The 23,724-nt window shown below is 40.7% G+C and overlaps 1 protein-coding gene and 1 long non-coding RNA gene across 3 annotated transcripts in view; one reads left to right on the top strand and one right to left on the bottom strand.

The window, feature by feature from the left end:
* ube2g1a (ubiquitin-conjugating enzyme E2G 1a (UBC7 homolog, yeast)) overlaps positions 1 to 15,071 on the bottom strand; it is a 57,293-nt gene extending 42,222 nt beyond the window's left edge. The window contains exon 1 of the mRNA XM_073053826.1: positions 14,899 to 15,071. Coding sequence (XP_072909927.1) covers positions 14,899 to 14,944 — 46 coding nt within the window. The 5' untranslated portion in view covers positions 14,945 to 15,071. The remainder of the gene's footprint in view (positions 1 to 14,898) is intronic.
* A 139-nt stretch (positions 15,072 to 15,210) lies between these two features.
* Positions 15,211 to 23,724, top strand: part of LOC140731884 (uncharacterized) — an 80,185-nt gene continuing 71,671 nt past the window's right edge. For both annotated transcript variants that reach the window (XR_012099930.1, XR_012099931.1), the window contains exon 1: positions 15,211 to 15,302. This is a non-coding gene — a long non-coding RNA (uncharacterized lncRNA). The remainder of the gene's footprint in view (positions 15,303 to 23,724) is intronic.

Genomic DNA, 23,724 nt, shown 5'->3' with positions numbered 1-23,724 from the left:
TTTCTAAATGGACATTAAAGCCATGTACACCATCTCACTTTTTTTGTTATTTTGCACTACTTAATTTAACTTAACAATTTGATAGACATATATACCGTAGATTCCGGATTTTAAGCCGCTACTTTTTTCCCACATTTTGAACAGCTTTGAACTTTGCGGCCAATAATCCGAAGCGGCTAATACATGATTTTTTTCATGCCGCCTCGTAAACATTTTGCCTCATAACAGTAGACCAATAAAATTGATGAGTAGTTCACAGAGATCCAATGAAATTGTACGATAAATCAAGCGCACTTTCACAATTAAATTATTGTAAATCAGTCATTTGTACTCACCCTCATCAACATGGAAAACACTCGAAGCATTGTGCTGCCTACTTAGTTTAAACTATATTTGTTTTCTGTACTACATCGCGGGATGCTATGACGTCACACCCGGTTTCGCGGTGTCTTGTGGGAAAATGCCGGTTTGCGATAAACGGAAAGGAGGGGGGGAGCGCATTACGCGAGCGGCTTTGGATCTGAGCGAACTCTGCTTTTAAGTTAAAGGTGATCAATAACTTTTCCTGGTAGGCTGCAATATATATATTTTTTTACCAGTCGTTAGGAGATATTGGAATGTTGTTCAGTAAAGAAGTATACGCAACGTATATTTAAAAGTAGCCGCGTACGGGCACGGTTCGAAAAAAAGCATTTGCAATATGTATTTGTTTTTGTTACCATATGGATTTAATTAAAAGTTAAAAAAATCCTCACGTGTAATATCTTTCTGTGTAAATATCTCATATTACAACGTGGGACACCTGCGGCCGAAAATCCGGTGCGGCCTTTACAATTAAAAAATTGATTTTATTACTAAAATTAGAGCCAGCGGCTTTTAATCAGGTGCGCTCTGTAGTCCGGAATCTACGGTACTTAAGCTAACTCAGATTTTCTCCATTTATCATTTATTTCGTTGTACTGCTGCCATAAAGAAACAAATTTCACAACACATGCTAGTGATATTAAATCTGATTCTGATTCCTGCACTCGTTTTAAAACTCACCTGGTACTGTTTCCTCATGTTCCCTTAAAACTCCAAATTGCCTGGAAAATTTAGTTTTAAATAGAACAAAGTTCAAAGTAAAATTATCAGAGTACATACAAGTCACCACATACAACTGAGATTCTTTCTGCAGGCATACTTAGCAAACCTATAGAACAGTAACTAAACTGTAATCAGGAACTGTTAACAAACTGAACATGCAAATAAATAGCAATAAATAACAAGCATGAAATAATAATCTAACAGAGTCCTTAAATGAGTGTCGTTATCCCCTTTTGTTCATCATCCTGATGGTTAGAGTGGTAGGAACTGTTCTTGAACGTTGGTGGTCTGAGTCCTAAGGCACCTCTACCTGATATCAGCTGCAAGAAAAGAGCATGGCCTGGATGGTGAGGATCTTTGATGGATGCTGATTTTTTTACACCAATGTTTCATGTGGATGTGCTCAATAGTTGGGAGGGTTTTACCTGTGATGTACTGGGCCAAATCCACTACCTTTAGTTGTATTTTTCACTCAAATGCATACCAGGCCTTAAAGTAGCCAGTTAGTACACTTTCCACCAACTATAGAAGTTTGCCAAGGTTTTTGACGACATGTTGAACTTTCGCAGACTCCCAAGGAAGTAGAGGTGCTGTTTTGCTTTCTTCACAATAATAATTGTATGATGGGTCCACACAGGTCCTCTGAAATAAGGACATCTAGGAATTTAAAGAAACTGACCCTCTCTGCCTCTAATCCTCCAATGATTACTGGCTCGTGAACCTCTGGTTTCCCTCTCCTGGTCTACAATCAGTTCCTTGGTCTTAATGGACACTGAGTGAGAGGCTGTTGTGTTACACCATTCAGCCAAATTTTCTATCTTCCTCCTGCAAGCTGATTCATCACCACCCTTGATGCAGCCCACAACAGTGAGGAGCAAATTAAAAGCTCGCATTATTACAATCATTCAATAATCCACAAAAATCGACTAATGCTATAACAGTTCTGGGCAAGTTGGATTAGCCTTCATCCAAACGCTTGACAATGTTTAAAAGACCTCTTTCAATCCAATTCTTAAAAATACACTTCTCTTGTACCAAATGACCAGAACCTTTGATACACTACCACAAAATAAGTTAGCAGGCAAATAAATGCAAGAGATTAATTGCAGCTACAATGGATGCCAATATTACAGATTTTCTCCAAAAAAATAGTCCATCCTTAATTGCCTGAAGATGTAGAAAGCAAAAGTCAACTCCACTGGTGTTGCCAGAGTTAAATATTAGACCAGTAAATCCTCAAAGAGATTATAGCAACTGTTTATAAAAAAAGGTATTTAAGAAAAAAATTAACAATTATTCTTTAAGATCCTGTCACACTGCAACCGAAGGTTTGGGCATTAGATTCGCCCGTTTTAAAATTTGTAAACTTAAAAGCTAGATTCACCTTTCAATCATTGTGGTCATAATATTTCTATATAGATATTTATGCTTATTCGCACATCAGAAAAGTGCACACACTTCAAAAGTGCTTCTGATAACAGGACATTTTGAAAATGTCACAGAAAGCACTACAGGAGAAAAGCATGTGCATTTAAAATACTCAGTAATATTGGAATTATCATGATTTACACCATTTAATATTATTGTGTGGTTAAAATAAACTGAAAGAGCATAGCATCTGTATAGTTCATAATCATTTTGTCACCTATTAAATGGCACGAATATCTCACTGAGTGGAACTCTAACAAATTAGGTCTTTGCTGCAAGGTTACTTTGAATAAGTTCTGAAATCTATACATAGTACAAAAAAAATAAGCAGACAAATCAAGGTAATGTTAACAGGAGAACATACAAGTCGAATTACAAAAGGGGTTGGTGACACCAGCAGTGCATGACTACCAAGGATTATGTAAACTGAACAGAAATGTCTGCTTTGCAATAAATTTGCATAACTGAAATAATCCAGCTCCAGAAGGGAGAAAAAGCATGGATACACATTGAAATAAACAAACAACATTCACCAAACACGTGTAATGCATCTCAAAAACAGAAAATCTGCAGATGCTGGAAATCTAAAGCAATACAAAATGCTGGAAGTACTCAACATCTATGGAAAAGAGTAACAGTCAACATTTTAGACTGAGACCCTTAACCTGCTCAAAATGTCAACTATTTATCCTTTTCCATAGATGCTGCCTGACCTGCTGAGTTTCTCCAGCATTCTGTGCATTGTTCAATGCATTTCAAAATTTATTCACTTCCCCCGTGGAACTTATCCACCATCATTTGTATCACCAGCAAGGCCAGTGTATTATCCCACTAACTCTGTGAAAGGGTACTGGGAAACCACTAAACACCTGCTATCATTCTCCAAGTGTTCTATGGTGCTGTCAGATAGAATTCCAAGATTTAGATTCTGAAATATGTTGCCGTTCCTCATCATAAGAGTCAACATTGGATACAGCTCAGAGGGGAACTTAAAGGTTGAGGTATTCTTATTCTCCTACCACCTTTTCGCATCACAGATTTAGAGATAATATTGAATAAACATTGCCATATTGCTGCAGTACATTTTTTTTTAAAAACACACACTACAATCAAGCTAGAATTTTAAGTGGACTGTTGGGTGCCAATGGAGGATGATGTTTTGAAAGGCAGAGGAACATTCCACTGCCTTTCAAGAGATTTCAGATGCAGATACTGGAAGCAAATTCGAAACAGGAATAGATTATTGGAATAAGTAACTGAAGGGGTTATGAAATCAATATCTGGAAACTTGCTCCATTTGGATAAGAAACAATTGCCACTTTTCATGATGTTTATATGATCCAAGCTTAAAATGACAGCATTGTTTGTCACAAGTATATATTGGCATTGTGGGATTTATAAATTTGCTTAACTATGAAGCTTAATGAATAAGCCCAATATTTGCTGCTTTAAGTTCTGTCATATTCTGAAATTTAAAACAGTGAGGAATTTTAATATAGGAGACCTCAAAATTATCATCGGTAAAAGGAACTGCAGTGCAGAAGGGCACAGGATTCTGAGTTTGCAAATGGTGGAAACCACAAAACTGTATTAAAATAACCTGGAACACCACCTGAAAAGGATAGTTGAAGAATGTTCAATAAATGAAAACAATTTTAAATTGCAAGTACGCATCCCAATTGTCTACCTTTAAAAAGTGACAACTACTACACCCAAATTCCATAAAGGCTTTTGTCAGCAATAGATCAACAGGTAATAATGTTGCCATGGTCAGAATACCTTTTAATTCAAATTTCAGAGACTCTAGTACATAGTTAAAGCAGTGCAAACAGGACTGATATGCACATCTACACTGAGCACTGTTGCATTAAAACAGAATCCATCAAGGACCATCAGTAGCGAGAATAACGCAGGCTATGCTTTATTGCTGCCATCAGGAAGTTACAGGAGCCCCAGGACCCACACCTCAGGAACAGTTATTACCCCTCAACCATTAGGCTCCTGAACTAGAGGGGATAACTTCATTCGCCCAACTGAATTACACTCACAACCCATGGACTTACTTTCAAGGACCATCTCATGTTCTCGATATTTATTGCTATTTATTACTTTTCTTTTTGTATTTGTACAGTTTGTCATCTTTTGCACATTGGCTGTTTGTTCGTCCTGTTGGGTACAGTCTTTCATTGATTCTATTGTGTTATTTTGTATGTTCTAGAATTATGTTGACATACACAGTGTCTTGAAAAAGTATTCAGCCTCCAGTTATTTTTACATTTTGACAACCTCATTTTCTGAATTTAAAATATTTAAGTAGGATTTTGAGCTTATTGAGCACCATGTCAAATCAAGAAAAATTCCAAATCCTGTCAATTTACTAAAAATTAAAAACCAAAATTGTGAAACTAAAAAAAATTCATCCCTTTTATGATTACTGCACCAACTTTCTTCAAGTACAATACTGAGCATTACTTTACCAACAAACCCAACTTGTTCACACAAAAATTGGAGGATCACCTGTTTTCAATGAATTCATAATAAACATCCCTCTCTCCAAGGTCCAGCAATACGGTTGATTTTCAACAGACCAAACCAAAATGAAAAGAGAGCATTCAAGGCAATTCAGGGAAATGATAATAGAGAAGCACAAATCTGGGAAAGGGTACCAGACCATCTCAAAAGCACTGAACATACCTTGGAGCTCAGTGCATCCATCTTGGATAAGTGGACAAAATGAGAAAACACAGATACTGACTAGGTCCCTCTGAACAGAGTCGGGGAAAAGCTCACTTACAAGAGGCTACTGTGATGTCAGACTGAGTGAGCTGCAGAAGTCAGTGGCTGCAACTGGAGATGAAGTTCAAAGCTCCACAATCCAGGGCCTTGCCACTTTTCCATAAATGCTCTTTTTATGCAGGAAGAAATCCTGGCTAAAAACATTTTCCCATAAAGACTTTGCAAAGCATTATTTAGAAAATACTGTAAAGATGTGGAAGGAAGTCTTGCAGTCAGATGAAAAATTTTGGCCTCAACATCAAGTGGTACAAGCAGTGTAAATTTCCTGTGCATCAGCCAGGTGACACCATCCCTACTGTAAAGTATGGTGGAGGCATCATGCTATGGAGTTGATTTTCAGCAGCCGGGACTGGAAACCTGGTCAGGCTTAATGGGAATATGAATGCTGCCAAATGGACAGATCTAGCCTCTGCCAGAAGCTTAAACTGGGGATGAAGTTTATCTTTCAGCATGACAAAGACCCAAAGCACATTGCTAGAGCAACCATGAAGCGGCTTCAAATGCAGATAATTGATGTCCTTCAGAGGCCCAGTCTGTCCTGATTTTAACCTGATCAAACATCTCTAGTAAGACCAAGATTACTGTCCAACTCTACTCCCCATGGCTTGAGCAATTTTGCAAGGAGAAATGGACAAATTTTGCTCCATCATGTTGTGCAAAGCTAACAGAGATATAACCAAAAGACTACTGGCTATAATTGCTGCTAAAGATGGTTCAGTTAAGTGATGAGCAAAGGGGAATGAATACCTTTCAACTGTTGACATTTTCATTTTTGAATTTTTAGTTTTTCCTGCTTTACAATTTTCTATTTTTTCAGCTCTATGAACAACGGAGCACAAGATCCACAAATAATCAGTTAAATTGATCAAAATTGCCCGTGGTTATACTCATTTATGTGAGCAAAGGGTTGGGGACTGAAAACTTTTACAAGGCACCATCTGTACTTAAATTTACTTTGATCTAGTGATCCTAGACATCTGCAAATTTCAGTAAAGTCAAATGATTTCCCCCCCCATTTATTCACATGCCCCCAATTCAGATTGAAGAATATGATCTAACAAGGCTCCCAGTGCCACTTAACAAACACGTTAAAGGTTTAAGATTACCTTTATTTGTCACATGCATATTTGTATCAACGACCAACAGTCCAAGGAAGTGATGACAACATAGCATGCCCTTAACTTGCCCTAACCCATGTGTCTTTGGAATGTGGGAGGAAACCAGAGCACCTGAATGAAACCCACACAGCAGTGGGAATTGAATCAGGATCGCTGGTGCTGTACAGTGTTATGGTATCTATGCTACTGTGCCATTAGAATGAGATCTTGGCCATCTTATACAAACAAAATGTAAAGGCAATACAGTAGATTCCAGTTAATCAGAGCAGCCACTTAGTTGAGACAACACTTAAAAACTAATCAAGAAAATAACAGATTCCCTTCATATATTTGGGACACTGCTGCTTAATTGGGACAAGAGACTGCTGCCAGACAGCGCCAGATCTGTGCACTTGTATGGCTGTTAGGTACTACCATGCTTAGTACAAACAGTTTTTAAAACAGCATCAGCTGCGTGTGCTTGTATTATTACATTATCCATTTGGGTAACAGACAAATTCAAAAAGCAGTGATTTTGATTTTTTTTTTAAACTTAAAATTTTCAGACCCTGGCCGAGATGCTGAAGACACCAACTAGAAAAGGTTACCCTTGCTGTCTGCCAATCAAAATAACTCCGCAGCATACACTTCATTAATTCCTCCATTTATAACTATTACAAACTAATAGTTTTATAGTACTGTAGTAATATTGATAGTGCTCTAATTTGTTCTGTATTTCATTTAAATAAATAATGTATCACTCAGTTAAATGGTAGTTTGTCTTTTTTTCAAATACCTTTTTAACTACCGTAGATTCCGGACTACAGAGCGCACCTGATTAAAAGCCGCTGGCTCTAATTTTAGAAATAAAATCATTTTTTTAATTGTAAAGGCCGCATCGGATTTTAGGCCGCACCGGATTTTCGGCCGCAGGTGTCCCACGTTGTAATATGAGATATTTACACAGAAAGATATTACACGTGAGGATTTTTTTAACTTTTAATTAAATCCATATGGTAACAAAAACAAATACATATTGCAAATGCTTTTTTTCGAACCGTGCCCGTACGCGGCTACTTTTAAATATACGTTGCGTATACTTCTTTACTGAACAACATTCCAATATCTCCTAACGACTGGTAAAAAAATATATATATTGCAGCCTACCAAGAAAAGTTATTGATACCTTTAACTTAAAAGCAGAGTTCGCTCAGATCCAAAGCCGCTCGCGTAATGCGCTCCCTCCCTCCGTCCCGTTTCATCGCAAACCGGCATTTTCCCACAAGACACCGCGAAACCGGGTGTGACGTCATAGCATCCCGCGATGTAGTACAGAAAACAAATATAGTTTAAACTAAGTAGGCAGCACAATGCTTCGAGTGTTTTCCATGTTGATGAGGGTGAGTACAAATGACTGATTTACAATAATTTAATTGTGAAAGTGCGCTTGATTTATCGTACAATTTCATTGGACCTCTGTGAACTACTCATCAATTTTATTGGTCTACTGTTACGAGGCAAAATGTTTACGAGGCGGCATGAAAAAAATCATGCATTAGCCGCTTCGGATTATTGGCCGCAAAGTTCAAAGCTGTTCAAAATGTGGGAAAAAAGTAGCGGCTTAAAATCCAGAATCTACGGTATTTCCATGAAACTTCAGCTAATTGTGGCTTCCTCATATTGGGCTGCTTAAATGGACTGGTCCCAATTTGTACCAATTAACTGGAATCCACTATATTAAAATCAAGTAATTATTCTCTGAAGCTGGCTAATATTTACCCCTTAATCTATACCTTGGAAACAAATTAGTTACCAAAGGTCATTGAGTTTGCTGTGCACAAATTGATGATTTTTTTTAAAAAAACAACTTTCACTGCACTTCAGTTTATCCCACTGACTGATTATAACTATACCTGGGGTTATGCTGGGCACAAAGAACAAATTTCATTATGACCAATTTAGCTTCTTGTATGAAACTGCAACATTGTGCACAGTTTAGACAGGAAAAGGCAGTCATCAAGAAACTAAGAATTACTTTAAAAACACTTGCAGATTGAAATTTCCTATAAATGTACGGTATATAAATTTAAATGGGACACAACCACAACCTTAAAACTTTACCAGATCTCAAATGGCCAAGGCACTGTGAAGCTTAATGCAAAGCAGTAAACTATACCACAAATTAACAGCTGCTGAACATATCAATTCATTCTGTGACAGGTCATATAGACAATCCACAACAGAACTATCAATGCTAACACATCAGACTTGGAGGTGGTCAGGCTAGACTTTAAAAATCTTCATCCTTAAAAAGCTTGGTCTCAAGCTTTCATTGTCAACACAACCAAGTTACTAAGGTGTTTTATCAAATTAGGGTAACTTAATCACCAACTTTTCTCATTGCCTTCCAAGTTCAGATCTAGCCTCTTCTCAGCATGAATGCATAGCCAGCAGAAGTTATTATCTTGCAACACAATGATAGAATCCTGGTCAATTTTTCTCCATCCCTGATACAAAGACCAAGTATTTTGGCCCTACTCCTGTGCCTTTTAACAAATTAACTAAACAAAATTGTAAACTTGTGAATAAATAAACTTCAATTACTCCAAAGGGTGGAGTTCCTGTAAACCAATTTGAAATGATGGCAGTTACACAGACAGTAAACAAGGTAGAGAATCATCCAGCCAAGTCTATAACCTGGTGATAATCAGGCAAATGTACAGGATCAAATGATTCAGTCAGCTTACCCTTAGCTAGTATTTGGTCATAGTTCCACTTACTCATACTTCATACCTTAGTGAAAGGGGGCAAAACAAGGAAATCCAGTCCATCAATTTGTAAAGTGTACAATACAGCCTTTTAAACAGCAGCACTAAAAGCAGTTTGCAGTGACAGCACTTTAGAAACAAACAACTGAATTCTGGACATTTTTCAATGTGCTGGATTCCTGACACTAAGTTACAGTGAACCAAGTATTTTGTTTTTGATGTACATGTGGAATTAAGTATTAAGTGTTTTCCATAATGGTTATACACATAGTTGCCGTAAAATTTTAAACTGTTGTTCCTATTGTGTGCATCAATTTTTTGAACAAGTTCCAACTGCATTTTAATAACACACCCATGTGGCTGGCCTTCAATCTGAGCCTAGACAAAATATTGGCAGGCTCTTCAATTGTGGAAACAGAACATTATGTAGCTGACACAGCAAAACAAACTTTAATCAATGGCCCAATGATATCCAGAACATTCAATGTAAATTGTGGTTTTGTACCCACCACCACAATCAATTCAAACAATGGTGTAAATCAGGTTTAATATCACTGGCATATGTTGTGAAACTTGTTAACTTTGCAGCAGCAGTACAATGCAATATGACAAATAGGAAAAAACTGAAGTACATACATGTATATTAAATAGTTAAATCAGTGCAAGACAAAAGTAGTAAGGTAGTGATCATGGGTTCAATGTCCATTTAGAAATTATATTCATGTTCTATGTGGGTCAAAATATAGGACTAAATTTACAATATCAATTATCTTATCTTTGTTTGCAGTGTTGTCTCTTGCACATTAGTTGTTTACCCATCTCTGGCATGTGTTTGTTTTTATTCTGTGTTTCTTTCTATTTACTGTGAATGCCACTAAATCTCAGGGCAGCATATCGTGACGTATGTACTTTGATAATAAATCTACTTTGATTTCACCAAAAGCTGTAAATTAATGGAAACATCTCAATGGCCCAGTTTCATTGTGTCAATTTTAAAACAGATTCAAACAAATCACAAATCATTAGATGCAATTTAACAAAGCTTTGCTTTCTGAACCACTAAAACTCAGTAAGGTCAAAGCACCCAGGACACCTTCAAGGAGCAGTGTCTCAGAAAGGCAGCGTCCATTATTAAGGACCCCCAGCACCCAGGGCATGCCCTTTTCTCACCGTTACCATCAGGTAGGAGGTACAGAAGCCTGAAGAGACACACTCAGCGATTCAGGAACAGCTTCTTCTCCTCTGCCATCCGATTCCTAAATGGACATTGAACCCTTATACACTTGCTCACTTTAAAAATATATAGTATTTCTGTTTCTTGCACAATTTTTATCAATATGTACACTGTATAAATTTACTTTTTTTCTCTTCTACATTATGATTGCATTGAACTGCTGCTACTAAGTTAACAAATTTCACGTCACATGCCTGTGATAATAAACCTGATTCAATCTTTTCTGATATGATCATAGACTGCTTTGAACAAAGGAATGGAAATAGGTCCTAAGCATGCCCTACCATATATTATCATATCAATACCCCAGGCCCCAATTCCTCAAAGTTGAGCAGGCTAGTCAGCCTCAAGTTGAATCAGGACATTTGACTGGTCGTAACTTACCATCATACACATCCAGCAGAGGCAACCAAATAATAAGCAAAGTTCCCCTCTCCTAACCCCTGCCAAAAATCTAAAAGTAACACCTTGTAATGATGGATGATCATCTACATTATTGTTTCACATTCAACCCCAGAACATAACAAATGCATGAGAACACAGTAGGCCTTCTTCAATTAAATGATTCCACATCAACTTCCATACAATGACTTTAGGGGAAATGTTTTCTTTTTCAAATTATCCTCTATATGAGATTTTTTTTATATTATCTCCAACAGACCAAAGGGTTGTTGTGTTTATTATAATGAACTCTGCATGTCCCCACCATTGCCCCAACAGGAATTTTCCAGCAGTGTTAAAACTCCTCAGTCTTCCAAGAGAATGAAGCTGATCCTGACGTGATGCCTCAATTATTTTAGTCAAGCACTACTGTGGTGAAGCAGCACTGCACCCACTCAACTACTACACCTTTACCACTCCCTGTCAATCCATCTCAACTGTTCCTCTAACGCACGCACAACCCAGAGAGGGCTGAACCAAAACAATTTGTAGCATGACACACAGTACTTTTTGATGTAGTCCTTAAGATAATGGTCAACATTTCATGAGCTCTTATTCACCATTGCCAGTCTACCAAATAAGCCTACTAGCTTCAATTTCTGTATTTTCAAACCAAATCTATTGTCACAGTTCATAATGTTTCTTGCATCCAGTGGATACTCACAAATAAACTCCATTTGCCAATTTTGTATAAACATGCAATTCATTAACATTGTCTTCCAATACTAGATAAAGTATGTGGAGCTAGGATTAGATATTGACATGGATAGAGGTCTGACTAGGTCTCTAGTCGGACTGGATTGCAGACTGGATACGAGGCCCATTGACCAACACCTATTTTTAATGTTTTCAGTGGCTCACTTCCATGCAAATGCAAGTGTTATTAATAAACATAGATACACGACTTCCCACCCTTTCACACACACCATTCTGTTCCCAATAGAAATAGCTGGGTGAAATCTCTATACTGCAAACTTGGATATATACTTTTTATCCATGCTGAATCCACTCAAAAGTTTTTATCCAACTCTAGCCAGTGATTACACTGAACAACAAAGATTTACTTCCTGAATATTTTTGGGTCTATCTTATAAATTTTGGGTTACTGATAATGAGAATAACTATGAAATTTCCCTATCATGCACCTTAAAAAAAATACCTACATTTGATATTTCAATTCATAATTCAAGGCAATTAGAATGCTGCCCACAAAGTAAGCCAAAAAGTTTTCTATCCTATATGGAATGCAAATCTTACAGAAGTAAGATCATTGAAACATAACATTGAAAGATGCAAATGAAGTGGCTGCTGGACATGGGCAGATGCTGGTTTATGGACAGATATGGGGTGACAAATACCAGATGGACTGTACAATTCACTGAAAGTGGCTGCATAAGTGAATAAAGTGATAAAGAATATGGCATGCTTTCCATTCCAGTGAGTGCCGAGTACAAGAGTAAGGAAGTCACGTGTGCAGTTCTGATCTCCCTATTACAGCAAGGATGTGAAGACTATGGAAAGATTGCTGGAGAAGTTTACCAGGATGCTGCCTGGACTAGACAGCATCAGCTAAGGGGAAAACCCTACAAGAGGTTTTTTTTAACAAGTATGATAAGGGGCAAAGAAAGTGGGCAGTTAGAATATTTTCCCCAGGGTAAAAATATCAAATACCACCAGCAGACATGCTTTTAAGGTTTTGTGTGTGTGTGTGTGTGTGGGGGGGGGTTAAAGACAATGTGAGGATCAAGTTTTTTTAAAAAAAAATGCGGCAAATGACAGGTGCCTGGAAATGATTACCAGTAGTAGAGGTGGAAGTGGACAGATTGATGAAGTTTGAGGCTTTTAGCAAGGAAATAATAATGCAGATGATATGCAGGAAGAGGATATTTACTACAAATTGGTATCAAGATCAGCACATCATGGGCTGAATGGCTCATCCAGTGCTGTACTGTTCTATGCACTCTCTACATTATTAAAAACAGTTGCTTCTGACCACATCTTGCATTTTACAAACCCATACTGACTGCTTGCTCAGCTTGTGCCCAAATACACAATTCCCTGACCCTTAGCATTTGAGAACTATCCCAACATATGTTAGGAAAAATAAGGTTACAAATTCTGGGTTTTCCCCCTTAGCATTAAATACAACATCACCATTTTAAATTCAGGTGATAATGTGAAATTGTAATGTTTAGAAAGATCACAACTAGTGCATAAATTCCCTCACCGACTTCTAATGACCTGGGATAGCCGCCCCAAAAAAAATCTAACCCATCAAACTCTCAAGTCTATTTTGATTTTCCATTTGTCCCTGATATTTTCCCTTTCCTTCTCTATTATAAAGACCAGTAAAAGTATCTATAGCCTACCACATCCCAATTCTAATCATTGATTTCTGGTTCTGAGCAGACAATTGATGTTTGTTCTGGCACAAAACAAACTCAACTCGTTTACAGACAAAGCAAGCTACAATGCTTTTAAAAAAATCACAATTGGATTCCATTAGGCTGGGGTTAGATAGCCAGGTTCTTAGTAACATTAAAATAAACTACACCATTACCACTTCTTTATACACATCCCGGCCCATATGTTCTTAGAAAAGTAGAATTAAGGCCATGGGCCCTTCAAGCCCACTCCATTAATCAAAACAATCCCCAATCTCCTTTCTGTATTCCCTATCACTTCCACCTTTTATGGCAGAGAACTCCACAAGTCCTTCACCCTTCCAATAAAGATATTGCTTCTTCCCAGTCCTAATTTGATCATTGTACCTAATTCTTGTTGACTCAAAGCTACTTAAAAGTTCAATTTTGCTTCATGAAAATACACTTGGAACAAGGATTTCAATTGTTGGTTTTATATCTGTCCACACCAAGCAAATCACTCAGTATGTGCATTTTGTTCTTGGACTGAGCTTCCACTATTTCCACACTTGCTTTTCTTAATAAGGTAACACATACCATAGACAGTACTTGTGAAATTTTAAAATAATGTCTAGTATTTAAATAATATCATATCTAAAATTAGCAATACTTCTTACTTTGCTGTTATTCAGAGCATCTTTTTTGAAAGCAACTAAAATAAGTACTTTTAACACTAATTATGATTTGCTACTTCAATCATGTTTTATGAAATTATATTCAATCCCTGATAAATCTTCCACTTCTTTTGATTATTATTAACTTCAAACTCACTTCAGGAATGCAGTACAATGACAGGCAAAATGTTGCCTTGTCACACGCATTTACAACTTTGAGCAAACAGTCATTTGTTTAGTCAGGCGCTAAAGGACAGAAGTTATCAATGTCGCCAGACTGGGCAGAAACTAAAGGCGCTTCTATTATTACCCACCTCCATATTCTCCCCATGGAGATATCCCTTCCAATTCCACTAACGCCTGAGAAATATTCTGCCAAAAGCCACACTGCGACTAGTGGAAGGAAAAAATAGAAAATACTGGAAACACTAAGCAAATCAGGAAAGAGAAGGGATATTTCCAGCATTTTCTGTTTACTTCAGATTTCAGGCATCTGCAGTTTTGTTTTGCATTACCACTATAGCTTTATCTTACAAAGATCTGTTCTCACATATTATTCCCAAGAGACTGCATAAAAACTTTCCACCGAGCTTGAATCCCAAAAAACTGATGCATGTGCGATTCATTTTGGGAGAGGGAGAAAGACTTCCCACGGCTGCCAACAATAGAGACGCAGCCTTGTTACCTGAGACCGTGGGCGCCGGGCGCATGCGCGGGCGGCCAACCGGTCCATGTGTGACGGGGTGGGGAGGACCGAGAGGAAGACGGGCAGCGGAAGAGAGGATCGGAGGGGCGCACAAAGGGGAGGGGGGTGCGGGTGGGTCCGGCGGCGAGGAAAACACCGCGTCCTCGGGTACGGACGGCGATGCTATCCAGGCCTTGACTGCAGGAGCGGCGGGGTTGGGGGAAGGGGGGGTGCAGTTGGCGCGACGGCCGTCCGCCCGGTGTTTGTGCAACGACCGTCGCCCCGGGCCGGAGAGAAAGGATGAACGGGCGCCCGCCGACCTCTACCTGCCAGTTGTCTGCGGAGTAAGAGGGCCGACTGCGGCTCTGTCATGTTTAGCGGGCCGTGAAGTGCACAAAGGCGATCCCCCTGCGATCGGCGCACCAGCTCCCGCCCGCCGCTCTCGCCTCAACTTTAATCGTCTCCTCAGACCGCTCCGCGCAGGCGCAGCGTTCGCAGCTGCTGGCCCGGCTCGGGGAGGCGCAAAAGCGTGATGGGCCGCTCGGCCCGCCCTCCCACCTTTCCTCCGCTCCGGATTGGTGACGCTTGTGCCGGCGCCGGGATCTCGGGTTCGGATTGGCTCAATTTTGTGTTGTCACGGTCACGCGGACATCCTGGCCCGGAGAGCCCGTGTCAAGTGTGGTTGAGCCGAGCTGCTGTGGGGTTGTTCTCCTCCCCCTCCCCAAATTTGGTAGGAAATGCACAGCGCTCTGCAGATTGGTAGCGCAATTTGTTTCCTAAATTAATTGTCGAGTCGTTCAAATGTTGAAATATGAGATGGTTGCGGTTGATAGTTATTGGAGAATACTAGTTTGGTAATATGCTGCCTTACTACTATAAGTACAGCATACAGCTGGAAATCTTACTGTGTCTTTAATATGAAACGCTGTGGTTGAGCGAGCTCATGAAATGATTTATTCACTACAACTACGTTGTACGCTTTCAGAATTGGAGAACGTTGATTGATGTTACCCAAAGGATGAACTAGCCCAGGCCAAAGGGAATAAATTAGTGGAGATTGACTCGCTTAATCCCACTGTTTATGCCTGTTCTGGTACAGGATATTGCCCATCGCGTTATGGCTATTCGAGTTACGGAAATTCGCCCTGACTGAATTCAAACGCACCTCTCGGAAATGTGAAATATGGAATAAAATTCGTTTTCACTGAGTTTATGTGGGTAAATCACAAACACAAAATTACTTATTTCAATTTATATTCTTATCCACGTGCAGTAGAGGCTGCTTCGCGTTATGAAAAATCGCGATGCGGATTCTATACTCCCAACACCACCCCTTACCTAACGCATAGGTTGCCTGTATGTGCTCAGCGACACATAAAACACAGAAGTCTGAAAGGTAATAGAAAAGCAAAAAATTGAGAACGGATCGGCCAACAATTGGGACAAGAAACTGGTGTCATTTCAATCAAAAATCCCTTGTTAAAACTCAAGAAGTCTAGGCTTGGCCTCTCCATTTTCCTTGAGCATTTTGTGGACCCTCGTTTCCACTACCTAGCTTCTGTACAAAGTCTACCTGCTTGAAGTAGACTTGCAATCAATTTGTTTAATGCATATATGACCCTTAACGCTAGTGTAGAAATCTTTGAACATTTTGCTATAGATCTTATTCTAAACATGGATGTGGAAGTACTCACATTTATTGTAATCCCTTTGTAATTGTTTGAGACAACCTTTCCCCAAATAAATTGTTATGTTGGTGTGGTCAGCTCCTATGGTTAGTAAACATAAGAAAATGCAGATGTTGGAATGTGGAGCAACACACAATTTGCTAGAGGAACTCAGTGGGTCAGGCAACATCTGTGGGAGATGTTGCAGGATTTCAACCCAAAGCGTATATAATTCTCCCCTCTCCCGCCATGCACACTGATTTCCTCCAGCAAATTATTTGTCACACTATAAGCAACGCAACGCACACAAATGCTGGAGGAACTCAGCAGGTCAGGAAGCATCTGCGGAAAGAAATGAATGGTCGAGATTTCAGGCTGAGCGTTCTCATCAGAACTGGAAAGGAAGGGGGGAGAAAAGAGTACAAGTTGGCAGGTAATAGGTAGGGCCAGGGGGGAAGGTAGGTGAGTAGGGAAAGGGGACAAAAGGGAGTGATGTGAGAAACTAGTAGGTGATAGGTGGAAGGGGCAAAGGGCCAAAGAAGAAAGAATCTGTTAGGAGAGGATGGTAGGCTATGGAATAAAGGGAAAGAGGTGGGGAAGCAGAGGGAGTGTGGGCAGGTCAACAGGACAGGGGTGGTGGAAAAAGACTGATAGTTTCATTTTTGAACACGATGAGAAACAGTGCATTTGCTACAGGGTTTTCAGTGTCACATTATATAACGTTGGCTTCAAAATAAAAAATGTAGATGCTGGATATCTGAAATAAAAGCACAAAATTCTAGAAACACTCAACAGGTCAGGCAGCACCTGGGGAGAGTGAAATGGTCAGTGTTTCAGGTGTAATTCAGTGTGTGTTTTGTTAGTGGTACCCCTTTGTGGATGTATCTGAAAATGATCAAGCAGATAACAGCTATATCGAAGTAAATATCAATAAACTGGTCTCTGCCTTATACATTGATTGTAAAGTTGTAAAATGTATTATTAATGTCACAAGTAGCATTTATGCTTTTTAAAAATCCACTCAGTGATATTCTAGCCTTTACTTTATGCACATAGAGTCCCATGCTTGGTACAATGGTATTGCCCAGCTGGCAGATTTTCCAGACTATTGGATGCTACTCCAATTCATACCTATCACACTTTTAATGCACTTATTTTATATCTTACATATAGTGTAATAGTATAATAGATTCTTTAAGGTTGTTATAGCCAGGAGTGGTAATGGGGACAAGCTCCCACTACCTATTAAATGCTCCCAGTGATGTGCACCTCAAATAGCCTCTGAAAACCAAGTCCAGATCCTGGCCCTCACGTGTGGTTCAGCGACTAAGCCCGGCGGAACGGTTTCTATTGACAGGAGAAGGGGCAGAGGCAGGTTACTGGCCCCTTCAAACCAGTCGCTTTGGGTAGGTGGGGCTCGTCAGCCATGGTTGGCGGCTCACCTAGGAGAAGGAAAACTCTGATATCAATCCTCCGCTGCCTTGTGGCTGTACCCACTGATGGGGAAGGCTTTGGGAGTAAAACCCTGAGGAAAAATCAGGAGCTGGAGTCCCTGAGACAGCCCCACGTTGAGTTCAATGTTGACTGGCAATTACTGCAGCGCTGCTGGTGCCAAACTGTATTGGTCTCTGCCGTTCCTTTGTTCATCAGATGTGTAGGGTGCGCTTGCTATTTGGGCAACAGCTTCCCCTCCATACTTTACTTCCCTGGGCTTGCCTATCTAGACAGCAGGGATGCAGCATCCAAGGGTGATCCTGACCGATGGATGCCTCATCTCATCAGTGGTACACTAAATATTCAGTGAATGAAGAGAGTGGGAAACAAAGCTTTAATGAGTTGATAAGGATTGTGAGGATGGGGCCTAGTGATCTAAAAAGAAATGTGGGAACTGGGCCCCGGCACATCTATAAGGGGATGGGAATGGATCCCTGGTGAGAATGTGTGGGAGCAGGGGCCCGATGAATTATTGAGGAGCCTGGGAGCAGGGGCCCGGTGAATTATTGAGGAGCCTGGGAGCAGGGGCCCAGGGAATTATTGAGCCTGGGAGCAGGGGTCCAGTGAATTATTGAGCCTGGGAGCAGGGGTCCAGTGAATTATTGAGGAGCCTGGGAGCAAGGGCCCGGTGAATTATTGAGGAGCCTGGGAGCAGGGGCCCGGTGAATTATTGAGGAGCCTGGGAGCAGGGGCCCAGTGAATTATTGAGCCTGGGAGCAGGGGCCCAGTGAATTATTGAGGAGCCTGGGAGCAGGGGCCCAGTGAATTATTGAGCCTGGGAGCAGGGGCCCAGTGAATTATTGAGGAGCCTGGGAGCAGGGGCCCAGTGAATTATTGAGCCTGGGAGCAGGGGCCCAGTGAATTATTGAGCCTGGGAGCAGGGGCCCAGTGAATTATTGAGGAGCCTGGGAGCAGGGGCCCAGTGAATTATTGAGGAGCCTGGGAGCAGGGGTCCAGTGAATTATTGAGCCTGGGAGCAGGGGCCCGGTGAACTATTGAGGAGCCTGGGAGCAGGGGCCCGGTGAATTATTGAGGAGCCTGGGAGCAGGGGCCCGGTGAATTATTGAGCCTGGGAGCAGGGGCCCAGTGAATTATTGAGGAGCCTGGGAGCAGGGGCCCAGTGAATTATTGAGCCTGGGAGCAGGGGCCCAGTGAATTATTGAGGAGCCTGGGAGCAGGGGCCCAGTGAATTATTGAGGAGCCTGGGAGCAGGGGTCCAGTGAATTATTGAGCCTGGGAGCAGGGGCCCGGTGAACTATTGAGGAGCCTGGGAGCAGGGGCCCGGTGAACTATTGAGGAGCCTGGGAGCAGGGGCCCGGTGAATTATTGAGGAGCCTGGGAGCAGGGGTCCAGTGAATTATTGAGCCTGGGAGCAGGGGCCCGGTGAATTATTGAGGAGCCTGGGAGCAGGGGCCCAGTGAATTTACAAGCAACGTGGGAACAGGCCCTATTAAACTATAAGAATCATGAGAATGTAACTTGGTGAGTTGATTAGGAGTGTAGAGGCAGAGATCCTGTGAGTTTATGAAAAGCATGAGAGTTGAGCCCCAATGTGTTTGTAAGGAATACGGCCCAAGTGAGTTTACAAGGTGTGAAGGATCGGGCTTCCATTGAGTTTATGGGCTGTGGGCCCAGTGAGAAGCATGTAAATGGGGCCCAGGTAAGGTTACAAAGAGCATGGGAAACATCACCAGTGACCAGATACCAAACCATCAGCATTTTCAAACAACCAGAAAGCACATGATCTAAGTTTTACTGTATTGTGAGGCTACATGGTCTGCAATTCCAGGCCAGTTTTGGGATCCGTCTTTTGAAGGATTTCACTACTCTAAGCTGATATATTTATGCCGGATGATCACTATTAAATGATTAGCACCCTCTTCCACTGGGGTATCATGTGTGCAGACCTTTAGCCTCACAACTATACGGACTTGGATTTGATCCTGGACGTAGTTTACATATCCTCCCTGTACCATGTGGGTTTCCATCAGATATTCCAGTCTCCAGGCTACAGTGAAAAAGGAGAGGATTATAGAACTGATGGAATTGCTCTGCTGGGAACTGTCATGGATTGGATGGGACAAATGACTTCCTTCATTGTCAAAATAATTTTTGCCTTTATAGGCAAACTCATTCAAACAATTTGGTCTTAGTATTTGAGTTCCTGACTGCTCTTGTCATTTTCTGTTACTCAAAATTCACTGATCAGAAATTCTTCAGCAGTTGTTATCTCCAATAATATGGCAATAACCTGCATGCTCAAAAATTAAATTATATTTATTAAATAATATTGTTTGAAGTTGCTTATCTATTAAACTATCCAGGAAACTGTCCTCCACTCCTTGATTCAGGAGGGCACTAAAATTCGTGTTTCCATACACATTAGGGAAATCATCACTCACGGTCATGTCTGCTCTTAGCTTTCTGGTTCCAAATTCCTGGCTTTTCATTATCCCAAAGGTGTAGGATTAAACTCAACATAGAATCTCACTACCATGTCATTGAATAAAACATCTTTGTCTTGAGAGATGCCAGGAAATTTGGCAAGTTGTACATTTACCTATGCCCATTCCCATTAGTAAGATTCTTACAGGGATAGCTATCTTGTGCTTTCATAGGCATCCTTAGCAAGCATATCTTCATATATCTTCATCTTCATGTTCAAAAATATTAATTGCACATTCTACATAAAAGCTGAAGAATTCACACACGCGATCCTAAATGCTACAGATTCTTATGTACCCAGCTTGGATCTGAACAGCCATTCTTAGCCACAGCAGTACAGCTTTAACAGTTACCAGTTATAGGTGATGATCAGCATTCAGAACCCATGAGATCTCTCATTGAATGCAAATTCTGTTGCTTCAGGTTTACACATAAAAGTACACGTAGTTGCATGTATGGGCATCTTCAGTTCTTTCCCATTCCATCCAAACCGCAGAGAAATGAATGTCCACACGAGTGTCTAGTTTCCAATGGAGTAACATGCAGAGTTACACATGGGGAACCTTTAATGAATGTGCCTGATCTATGCAAAACTTTCAGGGTCATGTGGTCAGATATCTTTGCATACACCACAGATGCCAATTTTTCAGGATTACACCAGAGCCTTTGAGAATCATTCAACTAAACTTTAAGCAATTTAGGAGAAAATAAATACAGGAGCATTAAGAAAAAGTAGTTTGCTTTCTCTTTGAAAATTTTCATTTACCAATTAAATGAGTATTGTTGAAGCAAAAAAGTATAAGTTTGGTTTTTAGTTGGCAACAGAAGCTGTGAAGATTTATGTTTGGTGACCAGTGACTAAAGTCTGGGGATGAGTCATTGGGGAAGGTGACAGTGAGTAGATCACATTCTGATAGCTCCAGGAGTTTGCCTGGCCAGTACTGGCAATTGTTAGAGGCATGATTTCAGTGCTGCTTTCTCAAACTACTGCTATAATGTGTTTTTAAACTCTACAAAGTACAAAGTAAATTTTATTATCAAACCACATATATGCCACCATATACAACTCTGAGATTCATTTTCTTGTGGGTATACTCAACAAATCTATACCATAGTAACTATAACAGAATCAATGAACAACCACCAAACTAGAGCTTTCAAATAGAGTGCAGAAAACAGCAAACTGTACAATTACAAAAGAAAGAAATAATAATAAGAAGAAATAAATATGAGGAACATGAGATGAAGAATCCTTGAAAGTGAGTCCATTGTTTGTGGGAACCTTTCAATGATGGGGCAAGTGAAGTTATTCCCTTTGTTCAAGAGCCTGATGGTTGAGGGGTAGTAACTGTTCCTAAACCTGGTGGTGTGATTCCTCAGACTCTTGTACCTTGTTCCTGATGGCAGCAGGAAGTGAGCAGGGCCTGGCTGATGAGGGTCTCTGATAGTCGATGCAGCTCTCCTGTGACAGCATTTTGGTTAAATGCACTTAATGGTTGAGAGGGCTTTACCCGTGGTGGACTGGGCTATATCCACTATATTTTGTAGAATTTTCCATTGAAGGACATTGGTGTTTCCATACCAGGCTGTGATGCAGCCAGTCAATTTACTGTTCACTATACATCTATAGAAGTTTGTGAAAGTTTTAGATGCCATGCTGAATCTCCACAAATTCCTATGGAAATAAAGCTGCTGTCGTGCTTTCTTCACAACGTGCTGAGCCCAGAACAGGCCCTCTGAAATAATAACACCTAGGAATTTAAAGTTGCTAACCCTTTCCACCTCTGATCCTCAATGAGGACTGGCTCATGGACCTCTGGTTTCCCTCTCCTGAAGTCTATAATCAGTTCCTTTGTCTTGTTGACATTGAGTGGTAGGTTGTTATGACACCACTCAGCCAGATTTTCAATCTCCCTCTTATATGCTGATTCATCACTACCTTTGATTCAGCTTAGGACAGTAATGTCATCAGCAAACTTGAAAATGGCATTGAGGTGTGCCTAGCCTCATAGTACGTAGTAAGTGTAAAGCGAGTAGAGCAGCAGCTAAGCACACAGCCTTGTGGTGCATCTGTGCTGATGGAGGAGATCCAAACTGACTGTGATCCACAAGTACGGAAACCCAGGATCTAATTGCACAAGGAGATATTGAGGCCAAGGCCTTGGAGCTTATTGATTAGTTTTGAGAGGATGATGGAATTGAATACTGAGTGGTCATCAATAAAGAGCAGCCTGATGTATGCCTCTTTGCTTTCCAGATCTTTCAGAGTTGAGTGAAGAGCCAATGAGATGGTATCTGCTGTTGTCCTGAAGGCAAATTGGAGTGGATCTCAGTCACTTGTAAGGCAGGAGTTGATATATTTCATTTCCACCCTCTCAAAACACTTCATCAATGTGGATGTAAATGCTATTGGGCAATGGTAGTCAATGAGGCAGGTCACCACGTTCTTCTCGGGCACCAGTGTAATTGAAGCCTGCTGAAGCAGGTGGGTGCTACACCCTGGCAAAGCGAGGAGTTAAAGATCTTAGGGAACACACCAGCCAGTTGATCAGCACAGGTTTTTAGTATGAGGTCGGGTACCTCAGCCAGGCCGGATGCTTTTCATGGGTTCACCCTCCTGAAGGCACTCACATGTCAGCTTCAGAGACTAAACCCATAGGATTGTTTGGGGATGTGGGAGTTTGTGATGGTTCCTCCATGTTTTGATGTTCAAAGCGAGCAGAGAAAGCATTGAGCTCATCTGGAGGTGAAGCCCTGCTGTCTCCCATGTTACTTGATTTAACTTCATAAGAAGTGATTAAAGCCCTGCCACAACTATCGAGCTTCGTTCTCTGCTTCAAGTTTGGTCCACAATTTCCACTTCACCTGTGAGATGGCTTTCCAGAGATCGTACCTGGACCTTTTGTAACTTTCTTGGTTACCAGACTGAATGCTTCTGATCTGGCTCTCAGCAAAATTCATATCTCACGCTTCACCTGGGCTTCTGACTGGGGAAGACTCTGAATGATTTAGTGGTGACATACTTGTCTACAACTGTTTTAATAAAGTCTGTGGAACTGTACGAGACTGGCATTTCATCAAGGAAATGGAAAGCATTTCCACACTTCATAGTATCAAGTTGCTAGGAGTGAATGTCACTCATAGGCTTGTCCTGGTCCAGCCACATACATGCCATGACCAAGAAAGCATACCAATGCCTTACTTCCTCAGGAGGCTAAAGAAATTTGGCATGTCCCCTTTGACTCAAACCAGTTTTTTATCAATGCAGCATAGAAAGCATCCTATCTAGATGGATCATGGCTTGATATGGCAACTGTGCTGCCCATGACTGCAAGAAGATATAGAGTGTGGACACAGCTCAGCACATCACAGAAACCAGCTCCCCTTCATGGGCTCTGTCTGTGCTTCTTGCTGCCTTGGTGAAGCAGCTAATATAATCAAAGAGCCTACCCACTTCAGCCATCTTCTCTCCCTCCCATCAGGCAGAAGATACAAAAGTCTGAAAGCATGTACCACCAGGTTCAAGAACAGCTTCTATCCCTCTGT

This window comes from Hemitrygon akajei, chromosome 8 (assembly GCF_048418815.1).
Source record: "Hemitrygon akajei chromosome 8, sHemAka1.3, whole genome shotgun sequence".
Classification (NCBI taxonomy): Eukaryota; Metazoa; Chordata; class Chondrichthyes; order Myliobatiformes; family Dasyatidae; genus Hemitrygon; species Hemitrygon akajei.
This window is presented reverse-complemented; position numbering and strand designations above follow the sequence as displayed.